This window comes from Carlito syrichta, unplaced genomic scaffold (genome assembly GCF_000164805.1).
Source record: "Carlito syrichta isolate Samal-C Ts95f unplaced genomic scaffold, Tarsius_syrichta-2.0.1 Scaffold303182, whole genome shotgun sequence".
NCBI classification, from domain to species: Eukaryota; Metazoa; Chordata; class Mammalia; order Primates; family Tarsiidae; genus Carlito; species Carlito syrichta.
Genome location: NW_007247278.1, coordinates 79,929 through 106,567, shown reverse-complemented (window position 1 = coordinate 106,567; position 26,639 = coordinate 79,929). Strand labels below are relative to the sequence as shown.

Sequence of the window (26,639 nt, the reverse complement as noted above, 5' to 3'; positions counted from 1 at the left end):
ACGCCCGGCTAATTTGATTTATTGTAGAGATGAGGTCTTGCCAAGTTGCCCAGGCGGGTCTCAAACCCGCGGGCTCAGGCAGTCCACTCACCTCAGCCTCCCAAAGGCACAGGATTACGGACTGAGCCACCGAGCCCGGCATCAATTAATTTTTTAATGGACACTTAGTTTTATTTCATATCTTGGCTAATGTGACTAATGCTACAGTACATATCAAAATGCAGATGTCACTTCAACAAACTGATCTATCTTTTTCTCTTTTTGAGTTGGAATCTCACTCCATCGCTCAGGCAGGAGTTCAGTGGCACACTCATGGCTATCCCAGCATCAACTTGCTGGGCTCTGGCAATCCCTCCGCCTCAGCCTTCCAAGTAGCCAGATCTACAGACGTGCACTACCACATCCAGCTAATTTTTTTTTTATTTATTGTATAGACGAAATCTCGCCATGTTGCCCAGGTTGGTCTTAAACCCGTAGGCTCAGGCAATTCACTCACCTCCGCCTCCCAAAGTGCTAGGATTACAGGCTGAGCCAACTGAGCCTGGCCATATATTTCTTTGTTTCTTTCTTTGAAAGGTTTTTGTATTGATAGGTTCTATGACTCCATTCATAGAAGTTATCAGGGGATTTATGTATTTAAAATACATATGTATTAGGATTACAGCTAGAATTAGCACTAGCTAGCTTTCAGACGTTGGGCAAAACTAGTAGATTGGATAACTGTTTACTAAGTAATGGGTAAATACGAAATTGCTATTTTTTTTTCTTTTTTGAGTTGGAGTCTCACTCTGTTGCCCAGGCTGGAGTGCAGTGACATGCTCACGGCCACCGCAGCCTCGACCTGCTAGACTCAGGTGATCCTTCCACCTCAGCCTTCCAAAGAGCTGGAACTATAGTAGGCACATGCCACCACGCCTGGCTAATTTTTGATTTATTATAGAAATGAGGTCTTGCCACTTTGCCCAGACTGGTCTTGAACCCTTGGGCTCTCAGGCAGTCTTCTCACCTTGGCCTCCTAAAGTGCTGGGATTATAGGTGTGAGCCACCATGTCCAACCTAAACACTGGCTTTTGTCCTTTTTTTGTATTGGAGTCTCACTTCATCACCCAGGCTGGAGTGCAGTGGCCTCCTCATGGCCACTGCAGCATTTGCTTACCGGGCTCTGGCGATCCTTCTACCTCAGCCTTCCAAGTAGGTGGAACTAGAGGTGTGTGCTACCACGCCTGGCTAACTTTTTGATTTATTGTGGAGATGAAGTCTCACTGAGTTGCCTGGGCTGATCTCAAACCTGCAGGCTCAGGGAATCCACTTGCCTCAGCCTCCCAAAATGCTGAGATTACGAAGTTCAGCCACGAAGTTCAGCCTAAAATTGTTTTTTTTTTTGAGTTGGAGTCTCACTCTGTCGCCTAGACTGGAGTGCAGTGGCCGCTCCCAGCCACCGCAGTCTTGACCTGCTGGGCTCCGGCGATCCTTCCGCCTCAGCCTTCCGAGTAGCCGGAATTACAGGCGTGCACTACCACGCCCGGCTGATTTTTTTATTTATTGTAGAGATGAGGTCTCGCCAAGTTGCCCAGGCGGGTCTTGAACCCGCGGGCTCAGGCAATCCACTCACCTCAGCCTCCTAAAGGCGCGAGATTACAGGCTGAGCCACCGAGCCCGGCTAAATTGTTATATTTTAAATAACCGCCTGAATGAATCAATTCTGGTTATCATAATAAAATGAAGAGAGGAGCTAGGAGGTTCTTCTAGATTAGGGCTTGGCAAACTAAGCCCAGGGGGCACCTGCCACCTGTTTTTGTAAATAAGGTTTTTTTGCAGCATTTATGCCCGTTTATTTATGTATTATCCATGACTATTTTGGTGTAACTGGTACAGCTGAGTAGTTGTAACATAGACCAAATGACCTGCAAGTCTAAAGGGTTTACTGTCTGGTCCTTTAAGATGTTTGCCTAGGCCAGGCACAGTGGCTCCCGCCTATAATCCCAGCACTTTGGGAGGCCTAGGTGAGAGGATTGCCTGAGCCCACAGGTTCTAGACCAGCCTGGGCAACTTAGCAAGACCTTATCTTTACAATAAATCAAAAAATTAGCCGGGCATGGTGGTGCAAGTCTGTAGTTCCAGTTACTTGGAAGGCTGAGGTGGAAGGGTCACTTGAACCCTGCGGGTCGAGGCTGCAGTGTCTGTGAGCATGTCACTGCACTCCAGCTTAGGCAACAGAGTGAGACTCCGACATTAAAAAAAAAAAAGATGTTTGCCTACTCCTTTTCTAGATTATTGCTAGAAAAGTTTGGTTTCCAATCAAGTAGCATGGCATCACCTGGGAATTTGTTAGGAAAGTAGAATGTCAGCTCTCCCTTTCTAAATCAATATCTGCAGTTCAACAAGGTCATCAAGTGAGTCATATAACATTTGAGAAGTACTGTAGAGCATACACTCGATATATGATTAGAGTAAGGTGGATATTGTTGGTTTTGTTTAATAGACAGACCTTCCAGAACTTGATACACCAGAATCTGCCAGAATAATAGCTTTCATCTCTTGGCTTAGAGAGCAGAGACCATTTTTCCCAATTCTTTATGTAATAAGGTAAGTTGAATTTTTTATTTACTAGTAGTAAAACAATTTGGCCTTGGTAAGGACCTGTTTTGGATCATAGACCTGTGACTAATTCTTAAACAAACCTTTTATAAGACTATAAAAAAAAGGAAAAGAAAAATAATTCTTCATAATAAATAGTACTAAATAATGCTTTATATCCAATTATTGGAATTACTGAAATTTTGATAAATTTGTTAGGAAAAAGTTTAATGATGTCTCTCTTTTTCATTTTTATTTGACTAATAATATTGTATATATTTATAGGTACACTGTGATGTTTGGATACATAGATATATTGTGGAATAATCAAATTAGGCTAATTAACATATCTGTCACCACAGATAATTATTGTCTCTGTGGTGAGAACAAAATCTTTTAGCCATTTTTTTTGTTTTTGTTGAGTTGGAGTCTCACTTCATCAACCAGGCTGTAATGCAGTGGCATGTTCACGGCCACCTCAGCGTCAACCTGCTGGGCTTAGGCGATCCTTCCGCCTCAGCCTTCCAAGTAGCCAGAACTACAAGTGTGCGCTACCATGCCCATCTGTTTTGATTTATTGTAGAGACGAAGTCTCACCATGTTGCGCAGGCTGCTCTTGAACCCACAGGCTGAATCCTCTCACCTTGGCTACCCAAAGTGCTGGGATTACAGGCTTGAGCCACTGTACCTGGCCTAGCTATTTTTAAATATATAAATACATCATTATTAACCATCGTCACTATGTTGTGTAATAAATAGGTCACCAGAACCTAGTCTTCCTGTAGAACTGAAGCACCGCCTTCCTGTCCCCAACCTCGATAACAATGATTCTACTCTCTATTTTTATGAATTCAACTTTTTTAGATTCTACATTATAAGTAAGACCCAGGAATATTTGTCTCTTTCTGTCTTGCTTATTTCACTGAGGTCCATCCATGTTGCAGAATGACAGAATTTCCTACTTGTTAAAAGCTAAATAGTATTCTATTATATATATATATATATATATATATATATATAACAATTAAAAATCTTGGCTGGGCATGGTAGCTCATGCCTATAATCCCTGCTTTGAGAGGCCAAAGCAGGAGTATTATTTGAAGCTAGGAGTTCGAGACCATCCTATGCAACATAGCAAGACTCTAACTCTACAAATGATTTTTAAAAATTATCCAGGCATGGTGGTCTACACCTGTATTCCCAGCTCTTTCAGAGGCTGAGGCAGGAAGATTGCTTGACCCCCCAGGAGTTCAAGGTGTACTGCACTCCAGCGTGCATGACAGAACGAGACCCTACTTCTTAAAAAACAAATAACAACAAAACACTCATCTGTTGGTGGCCAGTTTATTTATTTTCATGTTTTGGCTATTCTGAATAATGCTGAACATGGGAGTGCAGACATCTCTTTGATTTCAATTCCTTTGGATATATATCTAGAAGCAGAATTATTGGATAAACTATTTCTCTTAATTCTGCTGTAAACTTCTCACACTAAACAACATGAGTTATTTGTATGATAAGTGTTATAATGGTTATCAGAGTAAATCAAAAGACTTGTGACAAATCCACTGTTTATTTTTCAGTTACATTTATTTAAATATTTTTGCATTTTATTCCTAAGGGATGAGAGTCCAATGAAAGCAAACTTCCTTCAAAACATGGTAGAAGACAGAACAGAATCTGCATTATCATATTATGAATTCCTCTTGCATATACAGCAACAAGTGAATAAATGAAGAAATTTGATATAGTTATTTCTAAGAAATGTCATGATAGCGCAGAATACCTGGGAATGTATAGTACCTTTCTTTTCTATTAAGTTTTAAGTTTGTGGACTAATGTGATGATTACGATGTTCTCACTGTGATTTCAACAAACTATAGCAAATAAAGGACCACAGCAGAGAATCAAACATGCAACTCTGAAATACTGTATTTTTCAAATCAAAATAGAGTTACATATGATTGGGTAACTTTTCTCTTTTCTGCCAATTATGTTTGAGTTGCTATGGATTAACATAAGGTGGGGCAATACTGCAGAGGCAAAGTACATTTTGTAAAATAAAAACTTCTGTGTTCCACATGTATATTTCTCTTTTTTTTTTTGATTTATTGTAGAGAGGAGGTCTTGTCAAGTTACCCAGGCGGGTCTCAAACCCATGGGCTCAGGCAATCCACTCATCTCGGCCTCCCAAAGTGCTGGGATTACAGGTTGAGCCACCGAGCCCAGCCTATTTCTCATTTTTTATTTTTCTAGATTTTTGGCTGCTACATTTAAAACCTCATAAGACTAAGTGTTGCAGAGAAGTTACAAATCCATTGATAATGATATTTTTAAAATTAAAAAAATTCAGAAAAAAATAGAATGTAGGAAAACTAGAATTCATACCCCACAGCTGTTTTTTAAATTGTCTTAAAGGAAGGAAAAGGATCATCGTTAACTGAAACTAGAGTATACTAATTCTAGTCTAGTTTGAGAGAAATGTGAAGATGTCCAAGCTTTAAAAATCTGTCAGTATTCTTTGTACCTGAACAAAGTCACTTTGATTTGAAGTGAAAGCTATAATTAGGTGGTTTTGTGATTTGGATGCAGAAAATTTGGACATATTGTCTTATTCTTCAGTAAAAAGAATTTTAGCTGCCTTCAAAAATATGTTGGGAGTGGCAGTGTTAATAGGGAGGTGAGAAACTTTAGTTGTCTTGATCCTTTAAGTGGGTTTTCATTTGGTATATTTCTGCTCTGGATGTATAATAAAAGTGTTATTTTGGTGAAATGAGGATGAATGAAAGAAAAGTTTCTTAGATGCTATCTCAAATGTATCAGTAACATTTTTCTAAGGAGTTTAGTAATTAAATTGGAAGCCACTCATAAGAAACATTTATTCTTGAATATTGAAATCTATTAAAGCATGAATGCTGCTATTTGATTTGGTAGATATTAAGATTACACAAATCCAATATATTGAAGTTATGAAAGAAACTTGATTTCTGAACATGCTCAAGAGACTGCTTTTTTGTTTCAGCTAGAGAAATAATATAGTCAAAACTATTGAGCGAATTTTGTTTACAAATTATACATCTGTTTTTCTAAAGTGCTGTGATATAGTATCTTTAAAAGAGTTTGGCTCAATTCTCACAGATTCATCTTGTCTTGTATGAACTTCTTAAAAGATGTTCATGTGTAATACTTGATGAAAATATTTTGTTTTTTTGTTTTAATGGGTTAGAATATGTGTTTACAATCTTGGTCTTACGTGATCACCAATGAAATAGTAACTTTCAGGTTTACATCAAAGTAAGCTGACTTTAACTGAGTTATTTGGGATAGGGAAGAATCAGTCCTTCTAGGGTATACAACTACTGCTTGCCAGCTGGATCAGAGTAATTGTGTTTTATAAAAATATTATCTCCCTTAAGCAGTGTTAAGGTTTGTTTTCAGTGTGCAAGTGGTACATTGAACTGGAAGTTTTCTTGAAAACTGCTTCATATATCAGGAAACAGTTTTCAAATTGTAGCTAATTAAAATAAATTTACATTTTCCCATTTTAAAGAAACAAAGTCATTATGTACTGATGTTTCTTAAAATAAGTAAAACTTTCTTTTCAATGTGATTTTAAATGTTGATATTTATAGGTCCTTTCTTAATAGTAGTGAAGAATCTTCCAGAGGGAAATATTTGTGCTTCTAGGGATAATCTTCCTTGTGCCTCACTACATCCTTAAGTGGGTATGACTCTTGTTATTACCATATGCTTTATTAGTATATTTCACAAATTTACTTTTTAAATTTTACTTTAAAAAATTATTTTAGATACTGTGTAATAACTTGTGCAATCCAGAATAATTTTATAACAGGTCATACAAAACATAACTTTAGTTAGGATTCACAATATTTGTTCTCTAGAAAATGAGAGAATGAATGAGCCTTTTGGAGATATTGATATAAAGCAATTATTTTTTGCAATGTTGAATGTAGTTTTTAGGTTTGTTTTTTTTTTGGTTTTGGTTTTGCAGTAGGGCACTACCTACTGTATCATCTTGTATTATTTTTTGACGAAAAGCAACTAATATTTACACTATGCCATATTTTTTTTATCGTAGTTGTAAATTATGAAAGATCCTTGAATTTTCTACAGATCTACAACTACTAAAGTAACAGACAAGGGCAATCTTGGTATTTAAATCTGAGCATGGCAGTTCTACCATAAAAAGTACTCTATTTTTCTAATTTCTAGAATTTTTTAAATAACATTTCTGTAAGTCTGACATACTAATATTCACTTGAGCAGTATCATTTATTTTAGTTCGCATGTATTTTCATTGTTTTTTATTTAATGTAATGTATTGAGTCTAATAGACTGTTTTGCAATAATTAGAATAAAGATTTCTTCTAATCAAAGATGCATAACAGCTATTATGTAGGGGACCACCAAATGTGATTTCAAGATTTTGTTAACTATTACAAATGTAATCATTATATAGAAATTTTAATTTTGTAAAGTAGTGTATAATATTGTAATATTAAATTCCTGTTCTCAAATTCAAATATGTATTGATCTTCAATGTGCTGTGTTAAATCTTGTTTCTCTGAAATGTTAGAGACAAGATTTGTCTTCCTTTTTACAGTTTGTAATTTTCACTGTTTTATCCTGTAAAAAAAAGAAAGTCATTTGTAACCCATGCAAACAATTGTTTGATCTATGCTAACTTATCAGTTTGGTTACTCAATAAAGCTAATTGAAAGCGCTTATATACAATGACTAGTTATTTAAAGTGATATGAATTTGCCAATCACTAAGTCATGCTGTGGGGTGCATCCAAGTAAAATCAATGGAAAACTATTGCTGAAGGTGCTTTAAATCTGCTAAGTAGGTGTCTGGAAGGTCATAAACCCAATTCTTGATGCTGACTCCTCAAGCATAACTAGGTTTGAAATTCTAGATTGAAGGTTCTTTTTCCCTAATAATGTTAGGATACCAGTCCATTGTCTTTTGTACTCTTAATAAGAAGATGAGTAGGGCAACCCCTTCTAGTTCCTTCCCAGTGTGGGAGCTTTTCTGTCCTCTGAATAAAATCTGCTTTTGCAAAAAAAAAAAAGAACATGAGTACTGTCAGTCCAGTTGTTCATTTGATGATAATCTGTTTGCTTTTAAGATATTTCTTTTATCTTTAATGTTCTATGGTTTTATTATTCTAGATTTATTTTTCTTGTTTGTTATTCAGAGTGCACTTCAATCTGAAGATCCTCTTACACCTTCAATTCTGGAAAATTCCCAGCCATTTTCTTTTCAAATATTTGAAAACTGTTGTATAAGATTAATTCTTTCTGGAGTAAATTCCTATTTCTTTCTTTTTTTTTTTTTCTGAGGTGGGGGAGTCAGAGTCTCACTGTGTCACCCAGGCTGGAGTGCAGTGGCACGCTCACGGCCACTGCAGCCTCAACCTGCTGGGCTCAGGCGATCCTTCCGCAGCCTTCCAAGTAGCTGTTACTACAGGCACACGTCACCACACCTGGCTAAAATTTATTTATTTATTTATTGTGGAGATGAGGTCTCACCAAGTTGCCCAGGTTGGTCGCAAACCTCTGGACTCAGGCAGTCCTCTCACCTCAGTCTCCCAAAGTGCTGCGAAACAGGCTTGAGCCACCACACCTGGCCTCTTTTTTTTTTTTTTTTTTAATAGACATTTTAAAAAAATGTAATCCCAGCCTCCCCAAGTGCTGGGATTATAGGTGTGAGCCACTGCGACTGGCCAATCACTTAATTTTTTTTAAATTTTATTTTGAATTGGAGGCTTACTGCGTCACCCAGGCTGGAGTGCAGTGGCACACTCCCGGCCACCTCAGCTTTGACCTGCTGGGCTGAGGCGATCCTTTTGCCTCAGCCTTATAAGTAGCTGGAAAAACAGGCATGCGTTATCACACCTGGCTAATTTTTCTTGATTTATTTATTTATTTATTTATTTTTGAGTTGGAGTCTCACTCTGTCACCCAGACTGGAGTGCAGTGGCTGCTCCTGGCCACCGCAGCCTCGACCTGCTGGGCTCCGGCGATCTTTTTGCCTCACACTTCCAAGTAGCCGGAACTACAGGCGTGCGCTACCACGCCCAGCTATTTTTTGATTTATTGTAGAGATGAGGTCTCGCTGCCCAGGCGGGTCTCGAACCTGCGGGCTCAGGCAATCCACTCACCACAGCCTCCCAAAGGCGTGGGGTTACAGGCTGAGCCACCGAGCCCCGCTTTTTCTTGATTTATTATAGAGATGAGGTCTCACCAGGTTGCCTAGGCTGCTCTTGAGCACATGGGTTCAGGCAATCCTCTCACCTAGGTGTCCCAAAGTGCTGGGATTATAAGCATGAGCCACCACACCCGGCCTCACTTCATTCTTTTTTTTGATTTGGAGTCTCACTCTGTCGCCCAGGCTGGAGTGTAGTGGCTGCTCCCGGCCACCGAAACCTCGACCTCCTGGGCTCGCGATCCTTCCACCTCAGCCTTCCGATTAGCCGGAATTACAGGCATGCGCAACCACGCCTGGCTAATTTTTTTGATTTATTGTAGAGATGAGGTCTCGCCAAGTTGCCCAGGCAGGTCTCGAACCCGCGGGCTGAGGCAATCCACTCACCTCGGCCTCCCAAAGGCACAGGATTACAGGCTGAGCCACCGAGCCCAGCGCTCACTTCATTTTTTTTTTGAGTTGGAGTCTCACTCTGTCACCCAGACTGGAGTGCAGTGGCCGCTCCCGGCCACCGCAGCCTCGACCTGCTGGGCGCCAGCGATCCTTTCGCCTCAGCCTTCCAAGTAGCTGGAACTACAGGCGCGCACTACTACGCCCGGCTAATTTTTGATTTTATTGTAGAGATGAGGTCTCACCAAGTTGCCCAGGCGGGTCTCAAACCCGTGGGCTCAGGCAATCCACTCACCTCAGCCTCCCAAAGTGCTGGGATTACAGGCTGAGCCACCGAGCCCGGCTCACTTCATTCTTAATATTCAATCTGTTGAGCTTTGTATCTACAGTGTATTTTAAAAATTAACATTAGACTTCCTACCAGTTGGCGCGACAGAATGAGATCCTAACTCAAAAATAAATAAGTCAAAAAATTATTAGGCTTCCTAAAGAATTCTAGGATCAAATAAAAATTATATACTAACAAAACTCATTGAAAATGGCTTGTTTAAACTGGGTGCAGTGGCTCATGCCTGTAATCCCAGCACTTTGGGAGGCAGAGGTCAGAGGATTGCTTGAGTCCAGGGGTTTGAGACCAGCCTGGGCAATTTGATGAGAACTTGTTGCTACAATAGATCAAAAAAATTAGCTGGGTGTGGCGCCACGCACTTGTAGTTCCAGCTACCTGGAAGGCTGAGGTTGGAAGGATCCCCTGAGCTCAGCAGGTCAAGGCTGTGGTGGCCATGAGTGTGCCACTGCACTCCAACCTGGGTGACAGAGTGAGACTCTGACTCAAACAAAAAAAAAGGAATTAATACAAAAATTAAAAAATGTATATATCATTTTCCATAGAAGCACATATACTACTGGGGTGTGCTAGGAACGATAATTAAGAAACTGCAGAAACCCCACCAGAAAAATGTCCCTTAGAAGTAGGTAAGCACATAACATGAAATCTTGACACTTTTAACTCTTACCTGACTAAATGAGCCATTATACATCAATACATCAAAAGAAACTGATCATGCCTATAATTCCAGCACTCTCAAAGGCTGAGGCAGGATGATGACTTGAGGCTAGGTGTTCAAGACCAGCCTGGGCAACATATCAGGACCTTGTCTCTAACAACAACAACAAAATTAGCCAGGTGTGCTGGTTTGTGACTGTAGTTCCAGCTACTCAAGAGGCTAAGGCAGGAAGATCACTTAAAACCAGGAGTTCTAGGCTATGATCATGCCTCTGGACTCCAGTGAGACTCTTTTTTTAAGGGGGGAACAAAAAAGAGCTGAAACTTTTGACTTTTATAGGCTCTCTCAAATGAAAAAGTCTTGTTTTCCTGGAATTGTATTTGGCTAGTTTTCTTTTCGTTGTTGTTGTTAAAGGAGAATAGGATTTAAAAAGAGACGCATATTGTTACTTGTATATTTATCAGGTTTTCTTTTACTTCTTTTTTTTGAGTCGGAGTCTTACTCTGTCACCTAGGCTGGAGTGCAGTGGCATGCTGCTCACAGCTATTGAAGCCTCCATCTGCTGGGCTCAGGCAATCCTTCCGTCTCAGCCTTCCAAGCAGCTGGAACCACTGGCATGTGCCACCATGCCTGGCTAATTGTTTTATCATAGAGACGAGGTCTCGACAAGTTCTCTATCCTTGTCTCAAACCCATGGTCTCAGGCAATCCTCTCACCTCCGCCTCCCAAAGTGATGGGATTACAGACAGTCACTGTGCCCGGCCTAATTTTTTTTTTTTTTGAGTTGGAGTCTCACTCTTGTCTCTCAAGCTGTAGTGCAGTGGCACACTCACGGCCACTGCAGCCTCTATCTGCTGGGTTTAGGCGATCCTTCTGCCTCAGTCTTCAAAGTTGGTGAAACTACAGACGCATGCCACCATGCCCAGCTAGTTTTTGTGATTTATTGTAAAGACAAGGTCTCACCAAGTTGCTCAGGCTGATCTCGAACCCCCGGTCTCATGCAATCCTCTCACCTCGGCCTCCCAAAGGGCTAGGACTACAGGTTGAGTCACTGCGCCTGGGCTAACTTTTTGATTTTTTTTTTTTTGAGTTGGAGTCTCACTCTGTCGCCCAGACTGGAGTGCAGTGGCCGCTCCCGGCCACCACAGCCTTGACCTGCTGGGCTCTGGCGATCCTTCTGCCTCAACCTTCTGAGTAGCTGGAACTATAGGCCTGCGATACCACCCCTGGCTAATTTTTTGATTTATTGTAGAGATGAGGTCTCACCATGTTGCCCAGGTGGGCCTCAAACCCGCGAGTTCAGCCAATCCACTCACCTCAGCCTCCCAAGGCGTGGGATTACAAGCTGATCCATGGAGCCCAGCTTCACTCACTTTCATGCAGGAGGCCTTGTAGGTTACTTCATCTTCTGCAGCCTCAGGTGTGAACTGTCCATGAAGCCCTTCAGCAAGAGTTGGAGGGTTTTATTCCTTCATTGAAGTACTCATTCATTTACTAAGTCATTACTTATGAGTGCCAGGGGCTGCATTCTAACTTTCTTGGGCCCTAGGCACTTTTTTGCCTTCCTCCATAAAAACATACTTAAGATTGCATTTTATGACTGTGTTGGCATTCATGATAACTATAATCCAGATTGAATTCATTACCATATATTATTGCATTTTTTTCTTTTGACTTAAAAACATTAAAACATTTTCGTGGGCCCCCAAGACTATCGTCGGGGGCCCTCGACACTGTGCCTACTGGGTGAGTCCTGCTGTGTCCACACTGCTTTAGGAACTACTGTGCCTACTGGGTGAGTCCTGCTGTGTCCACACTGCTTTAGGAAATATAGCCGTGAACAAAACACAGTGCTTGTCCTCCTGGAGCTCATATTCTAGTTCGTGAGAAACAGAAGATAACAGACGCTATCAGTATCTTTTTTTTTTTTGAGTTGGAGTCTCACTCTGTCGCCCAGACTGGAGTGCAGTGGCCGCCTCGACCTGCTGGGCTCCGGCGATCCTTCCACCTCAGCCTTCCAAGTAGCCGGAATTACAGGCGCGCGCTACCACGCCGGGCTGATTTTTTGATTGATTGTAGAGATGAGGTCTCGTGGCCCAGGCGAGTCTCGAACCCGCGGGCTCAGGCAATCCACTCACCTCAGCCTCCCAAAGGCGCGGGATTACAGGCTGAGCCACCGAGCCCGGCTGCTATCAGTATCTTTAGCAGGTGAGGTGGTAATAAACGCTAAGGAGAAAAGTAAGGCGGAGAAGGGGAATGGGAATGGGGAGTGTTAGTAATTTACATAGCACTGACAGGAAAGGCTTTGCTGGGAAAGTATTTTCTAGTGTGTGTTTGTGTTTTTTCTGAGTCAGTGGTCTCACGCTGTCACCCAGGCTGGAGTGCAGCAACACGATCCTCCTCTCCGCAGCCTCGACCTCCTGGGTTCAGGCGATCCTTTCTTTTCTTTTCTTCTTCTTTTTTGTAGAGTCTAGGTCGCTCTCTGTTGCCCAGGCTGGTCTCAAACTCCTTGGCTCAAGCGATCCTCTCTCCTCGGCCTCCCAAAGTGCTGGGATTACAGGCGTGAGCCACCGCGCCCGGCCGGGAAGGTCTGATTTGAAAACAAAAAACCTGAGGAAAGCCTGGGAACAAACTAGTCGCGTACTTCCGGAGAAGAGCAGTTCAGGTTGAGCAGTGACCACCGAGAACAAATCCCCGCACAACGCTGCCCTCAGCGTCGCTCTCGGAGTTACGTGTTCCCACGGCCTAACGAGCGAGGCTGCGGGTCTGAAAACAACCGCCTGACGCCGCAATCTCCATTTTTCTTCCTGGCGCCCACCTAAGACGGGCCTGCTCCTCACTGCGCCTTTCCCACGCGTCACGCCGGGTGCCGTTTTTTTCACACCCGAGTGAACAGCAGAGTCCGGGGCCCCACTGGGGGTCGGAGAGGGGATCGGTGAGGGCCAGCCGACGCGGAAAGGGACGAGCCTCCCCGCGCTGCCCTCTCCCAAGATGGCGGCCGCAGCCCTGCGCTCGGTCCCGCCCGGCGGCGCGCGCGTGCTTAGCGGCGGCGGGCCCGGGCGTCGCGCTGGGAGGGGGGGGGCGGGTCTACCGCGGGAGGGTGATGCGCGCCTTGTGGCCCGGCCTCTAGTCGTCTGCGCCGCGACTGCCGCCGCCCCCACCGCCGCCGCCCTTCCCGGACCGTGGAGGGGAGGATGGAGTCGGTGACCGTCGCCGCCGACGGCGGGGACCGGCCGGCGGTCCCAGCGGGCTCAAGCCTGTCGGCTTCGCAGCGTCGGGCCGAGCTGCGGCGGAGAAAGCTGCTCATGAACTCGGAACAGCGCATCAACCGCATCATGGGCTTCCACAGGCCCGGGAGCGGCGCGGGTGAGAACCTCCCTGCCCCCCGCGCCTGCGCGTCCCTTGGACCTTCAGCGTCGTCCTTTCCAGCTCCCTGTCCACTCCGCTGACCTTTGTGACCGCCCCCAGGTGCCATCCCGGGTCCTCACTCCTCGGCCCCAGGACGTGCCCCGTTTTCGGGGGGCCTCCCCCAGAGATTGCCCCCGAGCCTCTCTGCTCGGCCGCCTTGGGACGGCGCCCTGATTGCCACCCGCTCCCCCGACTGACCTCCCCTTAGGAAGCTGGCTTTTCTTGGAAGCACGTCCCGAGCGCCTTTCCTCCTCCTGCCCTCCCTGGCGTTGACCCTCCTCGGCCTTTGGCTGGAAAGCGCTCGTGCGCCCCCGCCCCGGGTCTCGACGGAACTGCCCCTCGTCCGTCCTACGCGGATCGGGGACCCCTGGGGTCCTCGCCCGGTCTGCGTTCCGGGCCTGCCGGAGCCAGGGGTGGGAAGGGTGGGAGTGAGCGTTCTTTGGCCCACCAAGGGCACGTGCCGGCCTGGTCCGAGGTTCCCCTCCTTAGCCGAGATTGATGGGACTGATGTCCGGACCGCATTCAGCCCCAAAGCGGAGTTCCTCATTTCTCCCCCAGGACATGTCCAGGGAGCTTCTTAACAAACATGTTGGGTGTGGATGTAATTGAACACTTAGTCTGCCCTCGTGTTAGCCAAGTTTCCGTTCGTGATTGGCCTTTAGTCACTGGTTGAACGCTCCTTAGATCTTTGTGACTTTTGTTCTTGTGAGGCTTTAAATCTGAAGCTTTGAACTTGTTCAGATGAGAGGTAAGAACACCATTCCAAATTCTTCTATAACTGTAGAAGAAACGTTTATCAGGATGCTTATTCTTTCCCAAAGCATTGCTTATTCTCTTTCTTGGGGGTGCTTTCTATATTTTGTTCTTTTGCTTTGAAAATTTTATGTCCTAGCCGGGCTCGGTGGCTCAGCCTGTAATCCCGCGCCTTGGGAGGCTGAGGTGAGTGGATTGCCTGAGCCCGTGGGTTCGAGACCCGCCTAGGCAACTTGGCGAGCCCTCATCTCTACAATAAATAAAAAAATTAGCCGGGCGTGGTAGCGCACGCCTGTAATTCCAGCTGCTTGGAAGGCTGAGGTCGAAGGATCGCCGGAGCCCAGCAGGTCGAGGCTGCAGTGGCCGGGAGCGGCCACTGCACTCCAGTCTGGGCGACAGAGCGAGACTGCAACTCAAAAAAAAGGAACATTTATGTCTTAAAAGGTTTGTTTTTTTTTTTTTTTTTAACCAGCCCAACATCCTGAAACTGCCGAAGTGTACCTACTTATGGCTGCCTGACTATATAAACATTAGCTATAGGTTATGCCACGCCCTATGGTCACAGGGCTTTGGATTCAGAAATCTAATTTTGAAATACAGATTTTTAAAAACTTGGTGGGCGCGAGACTGCTCACGCCTGTCATCCCAGCACTTCCAGAGGCGGAAGCGAGAGGATTGCCTGAGCCCACCGGTTCGAGACCAGCCTGGGCAACTTGTTGAGACCTCATCTCTACAATAAATCAAAAAATTAGCTGGGTGTGGTGGGCCACGCCTGGAGTTTTAGCTACTTGGAAGGCTGAGATGGAAGGATTGCCTGAGCCCAGCTGGTCGAGGTGAGTGTGCCACTGCACTCCAACCTGGGCAACAACCAACTCAGCTGGTTGAGGTGAATGTGCCACTACACTGCAGCCTGGGCAAGAAAGTGAGAATCTCACTCAAAAAAAAAAAAATTTTTTTTTAGGCATTTTTTTTTTTTGAAGAGGCAGAATCTCACTCTGAGGCTAGAGTGTAGTGACCTGATCATGGCTCACTATAACTTCAAATTCCTGGGCTTGATCCTCTGGCCTTAGCCTCCCAAATAGCTGAGACTTCAGTCACATGCCACTGTACCTGTCTGTGGACTTATATTTTTACTCTAATGAGGGAGGGCAGGCAATAAATTTTTTTTTTTTATAGAGACTAGGTCTCACTATATTGCCCAGGCTGGTCTCCAACTCCTGGCTTCAAGGGATCATCCTGCCTCAGCCTCCTAAATTGCTGGAATTACAGGCATGAGACTGAGGCTGGCTGAAAAGTTGGTCTTGATAGCTTGCTCCATTCCTGAATATTGTAACCAGTTTGTCTGCTAATCCTATCTCCTACCCACAACCTTTGGGTTATTTCCTCTGCAGGATTATTCTCTTGGGGTGATATATTCTGAGACTGTGGAGGAAGGAACTAATTTTTGTTTTATGCAAGAATTTATTTCAGCTCAGAGACTGCTGAGTTCTGGCTGCAGCAGCATATTTTAAAATATTAACATGTAAGTAAGTTGTTTGCCAGTATGTTATAAATGCATAAGGCTTTTAAATTTCTTTTCTCAGAAGAAGAAAGTCAAACAAAATCAAAGCAGCAGCAGGACAGTGATAAACTGAATTCTCTCAGCGTTCCTTCAGTTTCAAAGCGAGTAGTGCTGGGTGATTCGGTCAGTACAGGAACAACTGACCAGCAGGGTGGTGTGGCCGAGGTAAAGGGGTCCCCACTGGGAGACAAATTGGACTCTTTGATTAAACCACCTGAGTGCAGTAATGATGTCAATCTTGAGCTCCGGCAGCGAAACAGAGGGGACCTGACATCAGACACCGCCCAGAGGGGTTCCCGCCATGGCCTAGAACAGTACCTTTCCAGATTCGAAGAAGCAATGAAGTTAAGGAAACAGCTGATTAGTGAAAAACCCAATCAGGACGATGGAAGTACAGCAGAAGAATTTGACTCTTTTCGAATATTTAGATTGATGGGATGTGCTCTTCTTGCTCTTGGAGTCAGAGCTTTCGTTTGCAAATACCTGGTAAGAAAAGATAATAAATTATTAACTAATTTCATAGAAGATGCAAGTCGGTTATAATGAGTGCTTTTAATCCTTAGATGTCATTTCCAGTAGTAACTTAATATCTACCAGATCCACGTGGCTGTTTGGAGATGTATTTTAAACTTTGCAATTCATTTTAATTGTAGAATGAGGTGTTCTGATAAATGCAGAGCCTAATAATAATTACAGTTGGCCTTGTGTATCTGTGGGTTTTGTCATGTTGGTTCCTCCCCTGTGAATTCAGTCAACTATGGATCAGAAATATTTGGAAAAAACTTAAAATAATACAATGAAAAATAATACATAATAAAAATAATAATTTTTGATTTATTGTACAGATGAGGTCTCACTGTGTTGCCCAGGCTGATCTCCGACACACAGGTTCAGGCAATCCTCTCTCCTTGGCCTCCCAAAGTACTGGGATTATAGGCTTGAGCCACCGCACCTGGCCGTATTTTTTTTTTTTTAGGCTCAGTGGCTCAACCTATAATCCTGCGCCTTGGGAGGCTGAGGTGAGTGGACTGCCTGAGCCCGCGGGTTTGAGACCCGCCTGGGCAGCGAGACCTCATCTCTACAATAAATAAATAAATAAATCAGCTGGGCGTGGTAGCACATGCCTGTAATTCTGACTACTCGGAAGGCTGAGGTGGAAGGATCGCCGGAGCCCAGCAGGTTAAGGCTGCGGTGGCCGGGAGCGGCCACTGCACTCCAGTCTGGGCAATGGAGCGAGACTCCAACTCAAAAATAAAAATAAAAAAAAGAAAAATAATGCAAATAAAAATATATCCTCCTAACTAACAGTATTTTTAAAAAAGAAAAATATGGCCACTATCTACAGAGCATTTACATTGTATTAGCTATCATATATAATCTAGAAATGATTTAAAGTATTTGGGAGGAAATGGGTACATTATATACAAATACTGTGCCATTTTATAAAAAGGACTTGAACATCTGTGCATTTTGATATCTGAGGGGAACCCAAGACACTTCCTTCTCAGATACTGAACTAAAACTCTTGTATATACCGGGTACAAAAGTATACCATTCTAAGTGCTTTACATATATAAGTATTCATTTAATCCTCATTCTTATGAACTAGGTATCTTTTGAATCTGTGAAGGAATGAAGACTCAGAGAGGTTAAATCATTTGCCCAAGGTCACACAACTACTAAGTGACAGCTGGTATTAAACCCAGGCAGTTCCATTTTAGAACCAAGGGGTTAAGTTCCTACATATACCATATATTAGATAGCAGTGTTCAAATAATTTAAAACATTAAAATACAATTCCTGTCATCTTGAATATGAGGTTATTTTCCTATGGTTCAGAAGGCATTTCATCATTTTATGTTGTATTATAATGACAGTCCATTTTTGTTGCACCGTGATGTAGTCCTTTTGTCTTAAAATATGTGGAAGAATACAGGAAAGTATCACTCATAGTTCAGCATCTTGCTCTTTGAGGTATTTCTATTCAGTAGGCATTTTAAGCATACCTACCATGTGCCAGGCACATTTGCTAGACAATTAATGTTTATATCATTAAGCAAAACAGTTTTAAAAAATCTGTTTATGCAGATATTTTTGTAAATAGAATCTGTTGAGTAGCTTTGTTTTCCTCTGATGATAAATTGTTATAGCAAAGATCAGTGATGTTTTAAGCATTTAGTGAGCTGTTTAGCTCTTTCTTGTCTCTTATGTGAAGGTTTAGTGCGTTCATGCTTTGATGTTGTGTTCTATTTTTGTGCCTCATTTTTGTGTGAGATTTTTTGTTGTTTCGATTTTCTGGTTTTCTTTGCTATCGGATATTCAGATGTTTTTCACTCCCCTCATTATACTGCCATCTGGTGTGTTTGGTCCTTCACTCCCTTCACAATACTTTTGATTTAAAAAATAACTATGGGCTGGGCTCAGCCGCTCAGTCTGTAATCCCAGCACTATGGAAGGCCAAGGTGAGTGGATTGCCTGAGCCCACGGGTTCGAGACCCGCCCAGGCAACTTGGTGAGACCTCATCTCTACAATAAATCAAAAATGAACCGGGTATGGTATTGCATGCCTGTAATTCTGGCTACTCGGAAGGCTGAGGCGGAAGGATCGTTGGAGCCCAGCGGGTCGAGCCTACGGTGGCCAGGAGCGTGCCACTGCCCTCCAGTCTGGGCGACGGAGTGAAACTCCAACTCAAAAAAATGAAAATAAAAAATAATTGTGTAAATGAAATGTTATTTTGATCTTTTTTATTTTGTCTGAATAGCCAGATCACCAAGGTGATCTATGGCTCACTCCTTAATCCCAGCACTTTGGGGTGGTGGCACATCCCAGCTACTTGAGATACTGCTGGCAGAAGGATCACCTGAGCCCAGGAGTTGGAGGATGCGGTGAGCTGCCATTATGCCACTGCACTCCAGCCTGGGCAGCAGAGTAAGACTCAAAAAAAGAAAAAAAAAAGAATAGTTTATTTAAGGATCAGAGGTGATAGCTGTATGAGTTGATTCCTTTCCCCAGAGTCTGAGGAATGAATGGCACCTTTTTTTTTTTTTTTTTTTTTTTGTTGGGGTCTCACTCTGTTGTCCAGGCTGGAGTACAATGGCACACTCCTGGCCACCGCAGCCTCGACCTGCTGGGCTCAGGTGATCCTTCTGCCTCAGCCTTCCAAGTAGCCGAAACTACAGGCACAAGCTACCACGCCCAGCTAATTTTTGATTTATTGTACAGATGAGGTCTCACTGTGTTGCCCAGGCTGATCTCCGACACACAGGTTCAGGCAATCCTCTCTCCTTGGCCTCCCAAAGTACTGGGATTATAGGCTTGAGCCACCGCACCTGGCCGTATTTTTTTTTTTTTAGGAGATGGAATCTTGTTGTGTTGCCCAGGCTGGCTTCAAACTTGGGTTCAAGTGATTCTTTTGCCTCAGCCTCCTAAGTAGCTGGAAGAGTGGCATCTATTTTGAGTGCTGAGCCTCTGATGTGTGCTTGCAAGATGTCAGTTAAGTCCCTCTAGGTGAGGGAAATGTTACTACACGATGTGTTATACATCTATCACCATTTAATACTTAAAAATTGTTTTTTTGGAGTTGGAGTCTAACTCTGTCCGCCCAGGCTGGAGTGTAGTGGCACGCTTATGTCCACTGCAGCCTCAACCTGCTGGGCTCAGGCAATCCTTCTGCCTCAGCCTTCCAAGCAACTGGAACTACAGACATGTACCACCACACCTGGCTAATTTTTTGATTTATTGTAGAGATGATGTTTTGCCAAGTTGCCCAGGCTAGTCTTGAACCTGTGGGCCTAGGCAGTCCTCTCACTTCAGCCTCCCAAAATGCTGCGATTATAGGTGTAACCTACTGTGCCTGGCCACTTTAAATAATTTAAAAGGTAAGTTTTAGCAGGACGCGGAGGCTCACACCTGTAATTGGAGTACTTTGGGAGGTCGAGGAGGGAGGATCACTTGAGGCCAGGAGTTGGAGACCAGCTTTGGCAACATAGTAAGATCCCCATCTCTACCAAAATACTAAAAAATTAACTGGACATGGTGGCGCTTGCCTGTAGTCTTAGCTACTCAGGAGGCTGAGGTAGGAGGATTCTTGAGCCCAGGAGTTTGAAGTCATAGTAAGCCATGATAATGCCACTGAACTACAACCTGGGTTTACGAGAGGAAACTGAAAGCATGTGAAATAATTATGTGACTTGAGAAACATGTTTTATATTTAGAATATTAAATCTCTATTTTCTTTACCCTTTAAAAGAAGCTCTAAAAAAGATTATTTTAACCACTAAAAAAAATTTTTTTTGGCCAAGCATGGTGGCTCACATCTGTAATCCCAGCACTTTGGAAGGCTGAGGTGAGAGGATTGCCTGAGCCCACGGGTTTAAGACCAGCCTGGACAATTTGGTGAGACCTCCTCTCTACAATAAATAAAAAAATTAGCCAGGCGTGGTGGGACATGCCTGTAGTTCCAGAGGCTGCAGTGGCCGTGAGCATGCCACTGCACTCCAGCTTAGGCAACAGAGTGACACTCCAACTCAAAAAAGAAAAAAATTTTTTTTCATTTGAAGATCTCATATATTGCCTAGAGTGGAGGACAGTGTCACAATCACAGCTTGAAACTTCTGGTTTCAAGTGATCTTCCTTCCCCACCTCCCAAATATTTGGGATTATAGGTGTGCACCACCACACCTGGCAAATTTTTTTGACTTTTTTGTAGAGATGAGGTCTCCTTATGCTACCCAGGGTAACCTCAAATTCCTGAACTCAAGTGATTCTCCCAAAGTGCTGAGATTACATACAGGCATGAGCCACCACGCCAGGCCAAAAACTTAAGTTTATCTTATTGAATTTTATCTGCTATTATTTTGATTTATTGTGATTTGAATGATTATGTTGGAAATATTTAATTTTATTTTTTATCTTCACAGTCCATATTTGCTCCATTTCTTACTTTACAACTTGCGTACATGGGACTATACAAATATTTTCCCAAGGTAAATTAAATTTTTTCTAAATTATGGTGATGTATTTGGATTGATTTATGACTAGCTAATTTTAGTAACTTAAAAATATTAGTCCTACTTGTGTTCTGAATCTGTGCTATTGAAAGTGTGGTTTGCCCACCAGTGCTTATCTTCAAACTATTTGTTTCTGTTTCTGATGCATTAAGTTCAAAAAGTGAGTAATTAGAAACTTTTATAGCATTTTGACATTGCTGCAACATTTTTATTATATTTTTATCTAAATGTTGTTCCACGGTGGGTTGAGATCCTTCACGAAAGTACGTGTCTAAGAAAAGTATTCAATTTAATTACTTAGTAAATTTAGTAATTCAGCTTGTCTACAATAAAGGGAATTAATTAAAAATGGGTTTGATTATCTTACTGTGCTCCTTACTGAACACTTGATAACAATGCACTTGATCTGATATTTGTAAGAAATACTTGGCCACTATTGCAGAATAGAATGATGGTGACAATGTTTAACTGGTCTGCTTGACAGCAGATGTACATTCAGTTTTATAGGGACTGGCTTGCCTGACATAGAAGATAACTTTACTTGTGTGATCAAGTTTTGTAGGAGTTTTTTGCTGGAAAAATGGCTACTTGACTGTTTGCTTCATCATAATTAATGGGCTGACGGAAACTATGTGTGGGGTTTTAATGAATTTAAAATTTTTGAAGGATCAAATAGGTCAAATACAGAAAGTAAAAGAGTAAGAAATAATTGCAATTTTAATTGAAACATTTATTTAGAAATTACCCTTGAAATATTGATTGAAGTTTTACAGTAGAAAAAGTTTGGAAGCAGCCTAAATGTCCAGTGATAAATGACTGTGTGCCAGGCTCAGTGGCTCAGCCTGTAATCCCGCGCCTTTGGGAGGCTGAGGTGAGTGGATTGCCTGAGCCCGCGGGTTCATGACCTGCCTGGGCAACTTGGCGAGACCTCATCTCTACGATAAATCAAAAATTAGCCGGGTGTGGTAGCGCGTGCCTGTAGCTCCAGCTACTCGGAAGGCTGAGGCGGAAGGATCGCTGGAGCCCAGCAGGTCGAGGCTGCGGTGGCCGGGAGCGGCCACTGCACTCCAGTCTGGGTGACAGAGTGAGACTCCAACTCAAAAATAAATAAATAAATAAGTGACTATGTAAAAAAATTATGGCATATCTATTCAGAATGAAGAAACTGTCCATGTACTGATACTGGTAAACTCTCCAAGAAATACTAAGAGAGGAAAAAAAAACCAAAGTGCAGAATAGGAACTATAGTGTTCTCCTTTGTTTTTGAAAAGGAGGAAAAAAGTATATTATTTGATTTTGCTTATATATGCATACAGAAATTTTGGAAGAATATATATGAAATTTAGCAATGCTTATGGCCGGGTGCGGTGGCTCATGCCTGTAATCCCAGCACTTTGGGAGGTGGAGGTGAGAGTATTTCCTGAGCCCAGGGATTTGAGACCAGCCTGGGTAACTTGGCGAGACATTTTCTCTACAATAAATCAAAAATTAGCCGGGTGTGGTAGTGCGTGCCTATGGTTCCAGCTACTGGGAAGGCTGAAGCAGAAGGATCTCCTGAGTCCAGCAGGTCGAGGCTGTGGTGGCCATCAGCCTGCCACTGAACTCCAGCCTGGGAGACAGAGTGAAACTCCAACTCAAAAAAAACAAAAAAACAATGCTTATGTGAGATGTGTATGGGTTACTAGGTGAATGGAAAAGAGAAAAAGGGATACTTGACTGTATACTTTCTCCCAACGACATTTTGTTAAGCATTTTTTTTTTCTTTTTTCAATTTTATTTGGTTAGGTTCATAGGGACCCTAACTACGAACAATACTACAAACTCTTGATATTATCCTTGTGATAGTCATAACGGTAGTTTGTTGTTGTGTATTTTCTCAAAAGTTTACAAGAAACCATCTCCACAATGTCAGATGATCTGTATTTGACTAGAGTGGCAAAAACTCAAAGAAATATGTGACCATGGGGACACTATAACATATGAATTTAGAATGCTGGTAATTGTGAGTGACACCAAGGCCGTATGTTTTGGTCACTGTCTCAACCTAAGTAAAAACCTAACCGAAAAGGGGACATTTTTAAACAAAATTATAGGAAGCCATTGTTTTGGACTGAGCTTGTGCACTAGGCCTCAACAGACGAGATCAATCCAAAATGGAGTCACTCATGCTAAATGCAACCTAAACTATAACTTTAAGAAAGCACCCAGGCTTAGTGGCTCACGCCTATAACCCCAGCACTTTGGGAGGCTGAGGTGACAGGATTGCCTGAGCCCATGGGTTTAAGATCAATCTGGGCAACTTGGTAAGACCTCATCTCTACAATAAATCAAAAAAATTAGCTGGGCATGGTGGCATGTGCCTGTAGTTCCAGCTACTTGAAAGGCTGAGGCGGAAGAATTGCCTGAGCCTAGAATGTTGGGACTGCAGTGGCCATGAGCATGCTACTGCACTCCAGTCTGGGTGACATAGTGAGACTCTGACTCAAAAAAAAAAAAAAAGAACGAAAGAAAGCAGATAGATCCCAATAAAAGAACAGATTTTGGTTTTTGATTGAAAACAGGAGAATCCAGCAAGTACCCTCTACTCTACTCTTACAAAAACGAAAAAAAAACCCTGAAATTCTTGTGCCCATCTTACAAAAACCACTGTTCTGCTATCGTCCAGGGGATTTGAGACCAAATAAGTATATTTATAATGGTGAGAGTGATGTCAATGCCTAAAGTTTTGATCATTTTGTTAATTTTGGAACTGTTAAATTACATTTAGCCTGAAGTTGCCATTTTACATGTTTACATTTTTATGTGCCATTTTACATGTTTACATTTACATGTTTACATTTACATGTTCAGCCTAAAGGTTTCTTTGTGAATAGTGAACTGTAATCTAACTGGATGTGTAAACAGATCACAGCCTACTCTTGTGTCAATCCTAAAGCAGTTTTAAACACAAAAAAGTTGACAGAATTGTGCCACGAACACTCATTTGTAACTACCATCTAGATTCCACAGTATTATATTCATTGTGTATCTGTCTAATTTTCTACCTATTTTCAATCTAATTTTTCTTGATACACTGCAAAGTATTTCATAGATGGACACATCAGTATACTTCACCCACAATTCAGTATTTGTTTATTGTTTTATTTTATTTTTTGAGTCAGTCTCACTTTGTCACTCATGCTAGAGTGTAGTGGCACAATCATGCCTACCTCGACCTGATGAACTGAGGCGTTCCTTCCACCTCAGCCTTCCAAGTAGCTGGGACTATAGGCATACACCACCATGCCTGGCTAATTTTTTGCTTTATTGTAGAGATGAGATCTCGCTATGTTGCCCAGTCTAGTCACAAGCCCTTGGCTCTGGCAATCCTCTTGCCTCTGCCTCCCAAAGTGCTGGAATTACAGGCATGAGCCACCGCATCTGACAGTTCTTTTTTCGGTCAGAGTCTCGCTCTGATGCCTAGACTGGAGTGTAGTGGCATGTTCACAGCCACCACAGCCTCAACCTGCTGGGCTCAGGCTATCCTCTCGCTTCAGCCTTCCAAGTAGCTAGAACTACAGGCATGTGTCACCATGCCTAGCTAGTTTTCTTTTCTTTTCTTTTCTTTTTTGAGTTGAAGTCTCACTCTTTCACCCAAACTGGAGTGCAGTGGCCGCTCCTGGCCACCACAGCCTTGACCTGCTGGGCTCCGGCGATCCTTCTGCCTCAACCTTCCAAGTAGCTGGAACTACAGGCACGTGTTACCATGCCCGGCTAATTTTTTTTTTACTGTAGAGATGAGGTCTCGCCAAGTTGCCCGGATGGGTCTCGAACCCACGGCCTCAGGCAATCCACTCACCTCAGCCTCCCAAAGCACGGGATTACAGGCTGAGCCACCGAGCCCAGCTCTAGCTAGTTTTTTGATTTATTGTAGAGACAAGGTCATGCCAAGTTACTCGGACTGGTCTCAAACCCGTGGGCTCCAGCAGTCATCTTTGTCTTTGCTTCCCAAAGTGCTGGAATTACAGATGTGAGTCACTGTGTCTGGCAGTTCTTTTTTCTTAAGGTGACATTTCTTTTTTTCTTTTCTTTTTTTTGAGTTGGAGTCTCACTTTTGTCACCCAGGCTGGAGTGCAGTGGCACACTCACGGCCACTGCAACCTCGACCTCTTGGGCTTAGGTGATCCTTCTGCCTCAACCTTTCAAGTAGCTGGAACTACAGGCACACGCCACCATGCCTAGCTAATTTTTATGATTTATTGTAGAGATGAAGTCTCACCAAGTTGCGCAGGCTGATCTCGAACCCCTGTGCTCAAGGTACTCTTCTCGCCTCTGCCACCCAAAGTGCTGGGATTATAGGCATGAGCACCATGCCCAGCCATTAGGTAACATTTTCATAAGTGAAATGCTCAAGTCTCAAGTATACCATTTGATAAATTTTGACAACCTGTTAATCGCATGTCCCTTTCAAGGTTTAGTACTTTGCTGTCACCCCAGGAGGTTCAGTCATGCTTCTTTCCAGGCAGTCCCAGCTCCTACACCCAAGAGATCATTTTCCCCATCATAGATTAGATTTGTCTCATTTGATAATTCTTTTTTTTTTTGAAAATAGAAAGAAGTTTATTATTCACCTTTCACAGATTTGAAAGGGGACTGACACTCAGAGGCAAGTGTGGCCTCCAAAGGGCCACAAAAGCCAGGCTCAGTGGCTCACCCTGTAATCCCGTACCTTGGGAGGCTGAGGTGAGTGGATTGCCTGAACCTGCAGGTTTGAGACCCACCTTGGTAACTTGGCGAGACCTCATCTTTACAATAAAAATCAAAAATTAGCCAGGCATGGCAGCGTGCGCCTGTAGTTCCAGTTACTTGGAAGGCCGAGGCGGAAGGATTGCTGGAGCCCAGTAGTCGAGGCTGCAGTGGCCGGGAGCGACCATAGCACTCCAGTCTGGGCGACAGAGTGAGACTCCAACTCAAAAAAAAAAAAAAAAAAAGAGCCACAAAAATGGGTGTATTTGAGGGCTTTTGGAGAGGAGAGAGAGCGGCAGTTCTCAGTGTTAAGAGGAGAATGAGAGAATGGCATATCTCGGTGGGACCTCCAAAAATGTTAGGGTCACACTCTCCTAGCAGGGCCTCCAGAATGTTAGGTCTGACCCACTGCGGATGTCGGTGTCTGGGGTGCAACCTGATGCTGCGTGAAAGATGCAAAGAATTGCACAGAAGTTAGATTAGAAAATATTGTTTATTTAAAGTAAATTAGTGAGAGAGAGAAAGAGAAGATTCACCTCCCCAAGGTGGGGGAGGGGGCCAAAACCAGGAAGCATGGCGACAGCCATAGCTCAAAGAGCACGTGGACACACCAGAGTCTAGCAAGGCAACGGCCTAATAATCCTCATAAATGGAATCATTCCTGTTTGCACCTTTTTTTTTTTTTTGAGTTGGAGATCTCACAGTGTCTCAGGCTGGAGTGCTGTGGTACAATCATTGCTTACCACAGCCTCAACCTCCTGGCTCAGGTGATCCTCTCACTTCAGCTTCCTAAATAGCTGAGTCTGCAGGTGCACACTGCCATACCTGGCTAATTTTTAAAAATTTTTTGTAGAGTTGAGTTCTTGCTATGTTGCCCAGGCTGGACTTGGGCTCCTTCAAAAGTGCTGGAATAGCTGGGCTCGGTGGCTCAGCCTGTAATCCCGCGCCTTTGGGAGGCTGAGGTGAGTGGATTGCCT

General features: G+C 43.3%; 2 protein-coding genes across 3 annotated transcripts in view; both read left to right on the top strand.

Annotated features, from left to right (window-relative positions):
• Nucleotides 1-4,659, top strand: part of SEC24A (SEC24 homolog A, COPII coat complex component) — an 82,711-nt gene extending 78,052 nt beyond the window's left edge. For both annotated transcript variants that reach the window (XM_021712319.1, XM_008057998.2), the window contains exons 22-23: nt 2,483-2,586; nt 4,199-4,659. In XM_021712319.1, coding sequence (XP_021567994.1) covers nt 2,483-2,586; nt 4,199-4,313 — 219 coding nt within the window. In that variant the 3' untranslated portion in view covers nt 4,314-4,659. The remainder of the gene's footprint in view (nt 1-2,482; nt 2,587-4,198) is intronic.
• Nucleotides 4,660-13,299: 8,640 nt separating this feature from the next.
• Nucleotides 13,300-26,639, top strand: part of CAMLG (calcium modulating ligand) — a 16,262-nt gene continuing 2,922 nt past the window's right edge. The window contains exons 1-3 of the mRNA XM_008057997.1: nt 13,300-13,571; nt 15,950-16,413; nt 20,848-20,913. Coding sequence (XP_008056188.1) covers nt 13,400-13,571; nt 15,950-16,413; nt 20,848-20,913 — 702 coding nt within the window. The 5' untranslated portion in view covers nt 13,300-13,399. The remainder of the gene's footprint in view (nt 13,572-15,949; nt 16,414-20,847; nt 20,914-26,639) is intronic.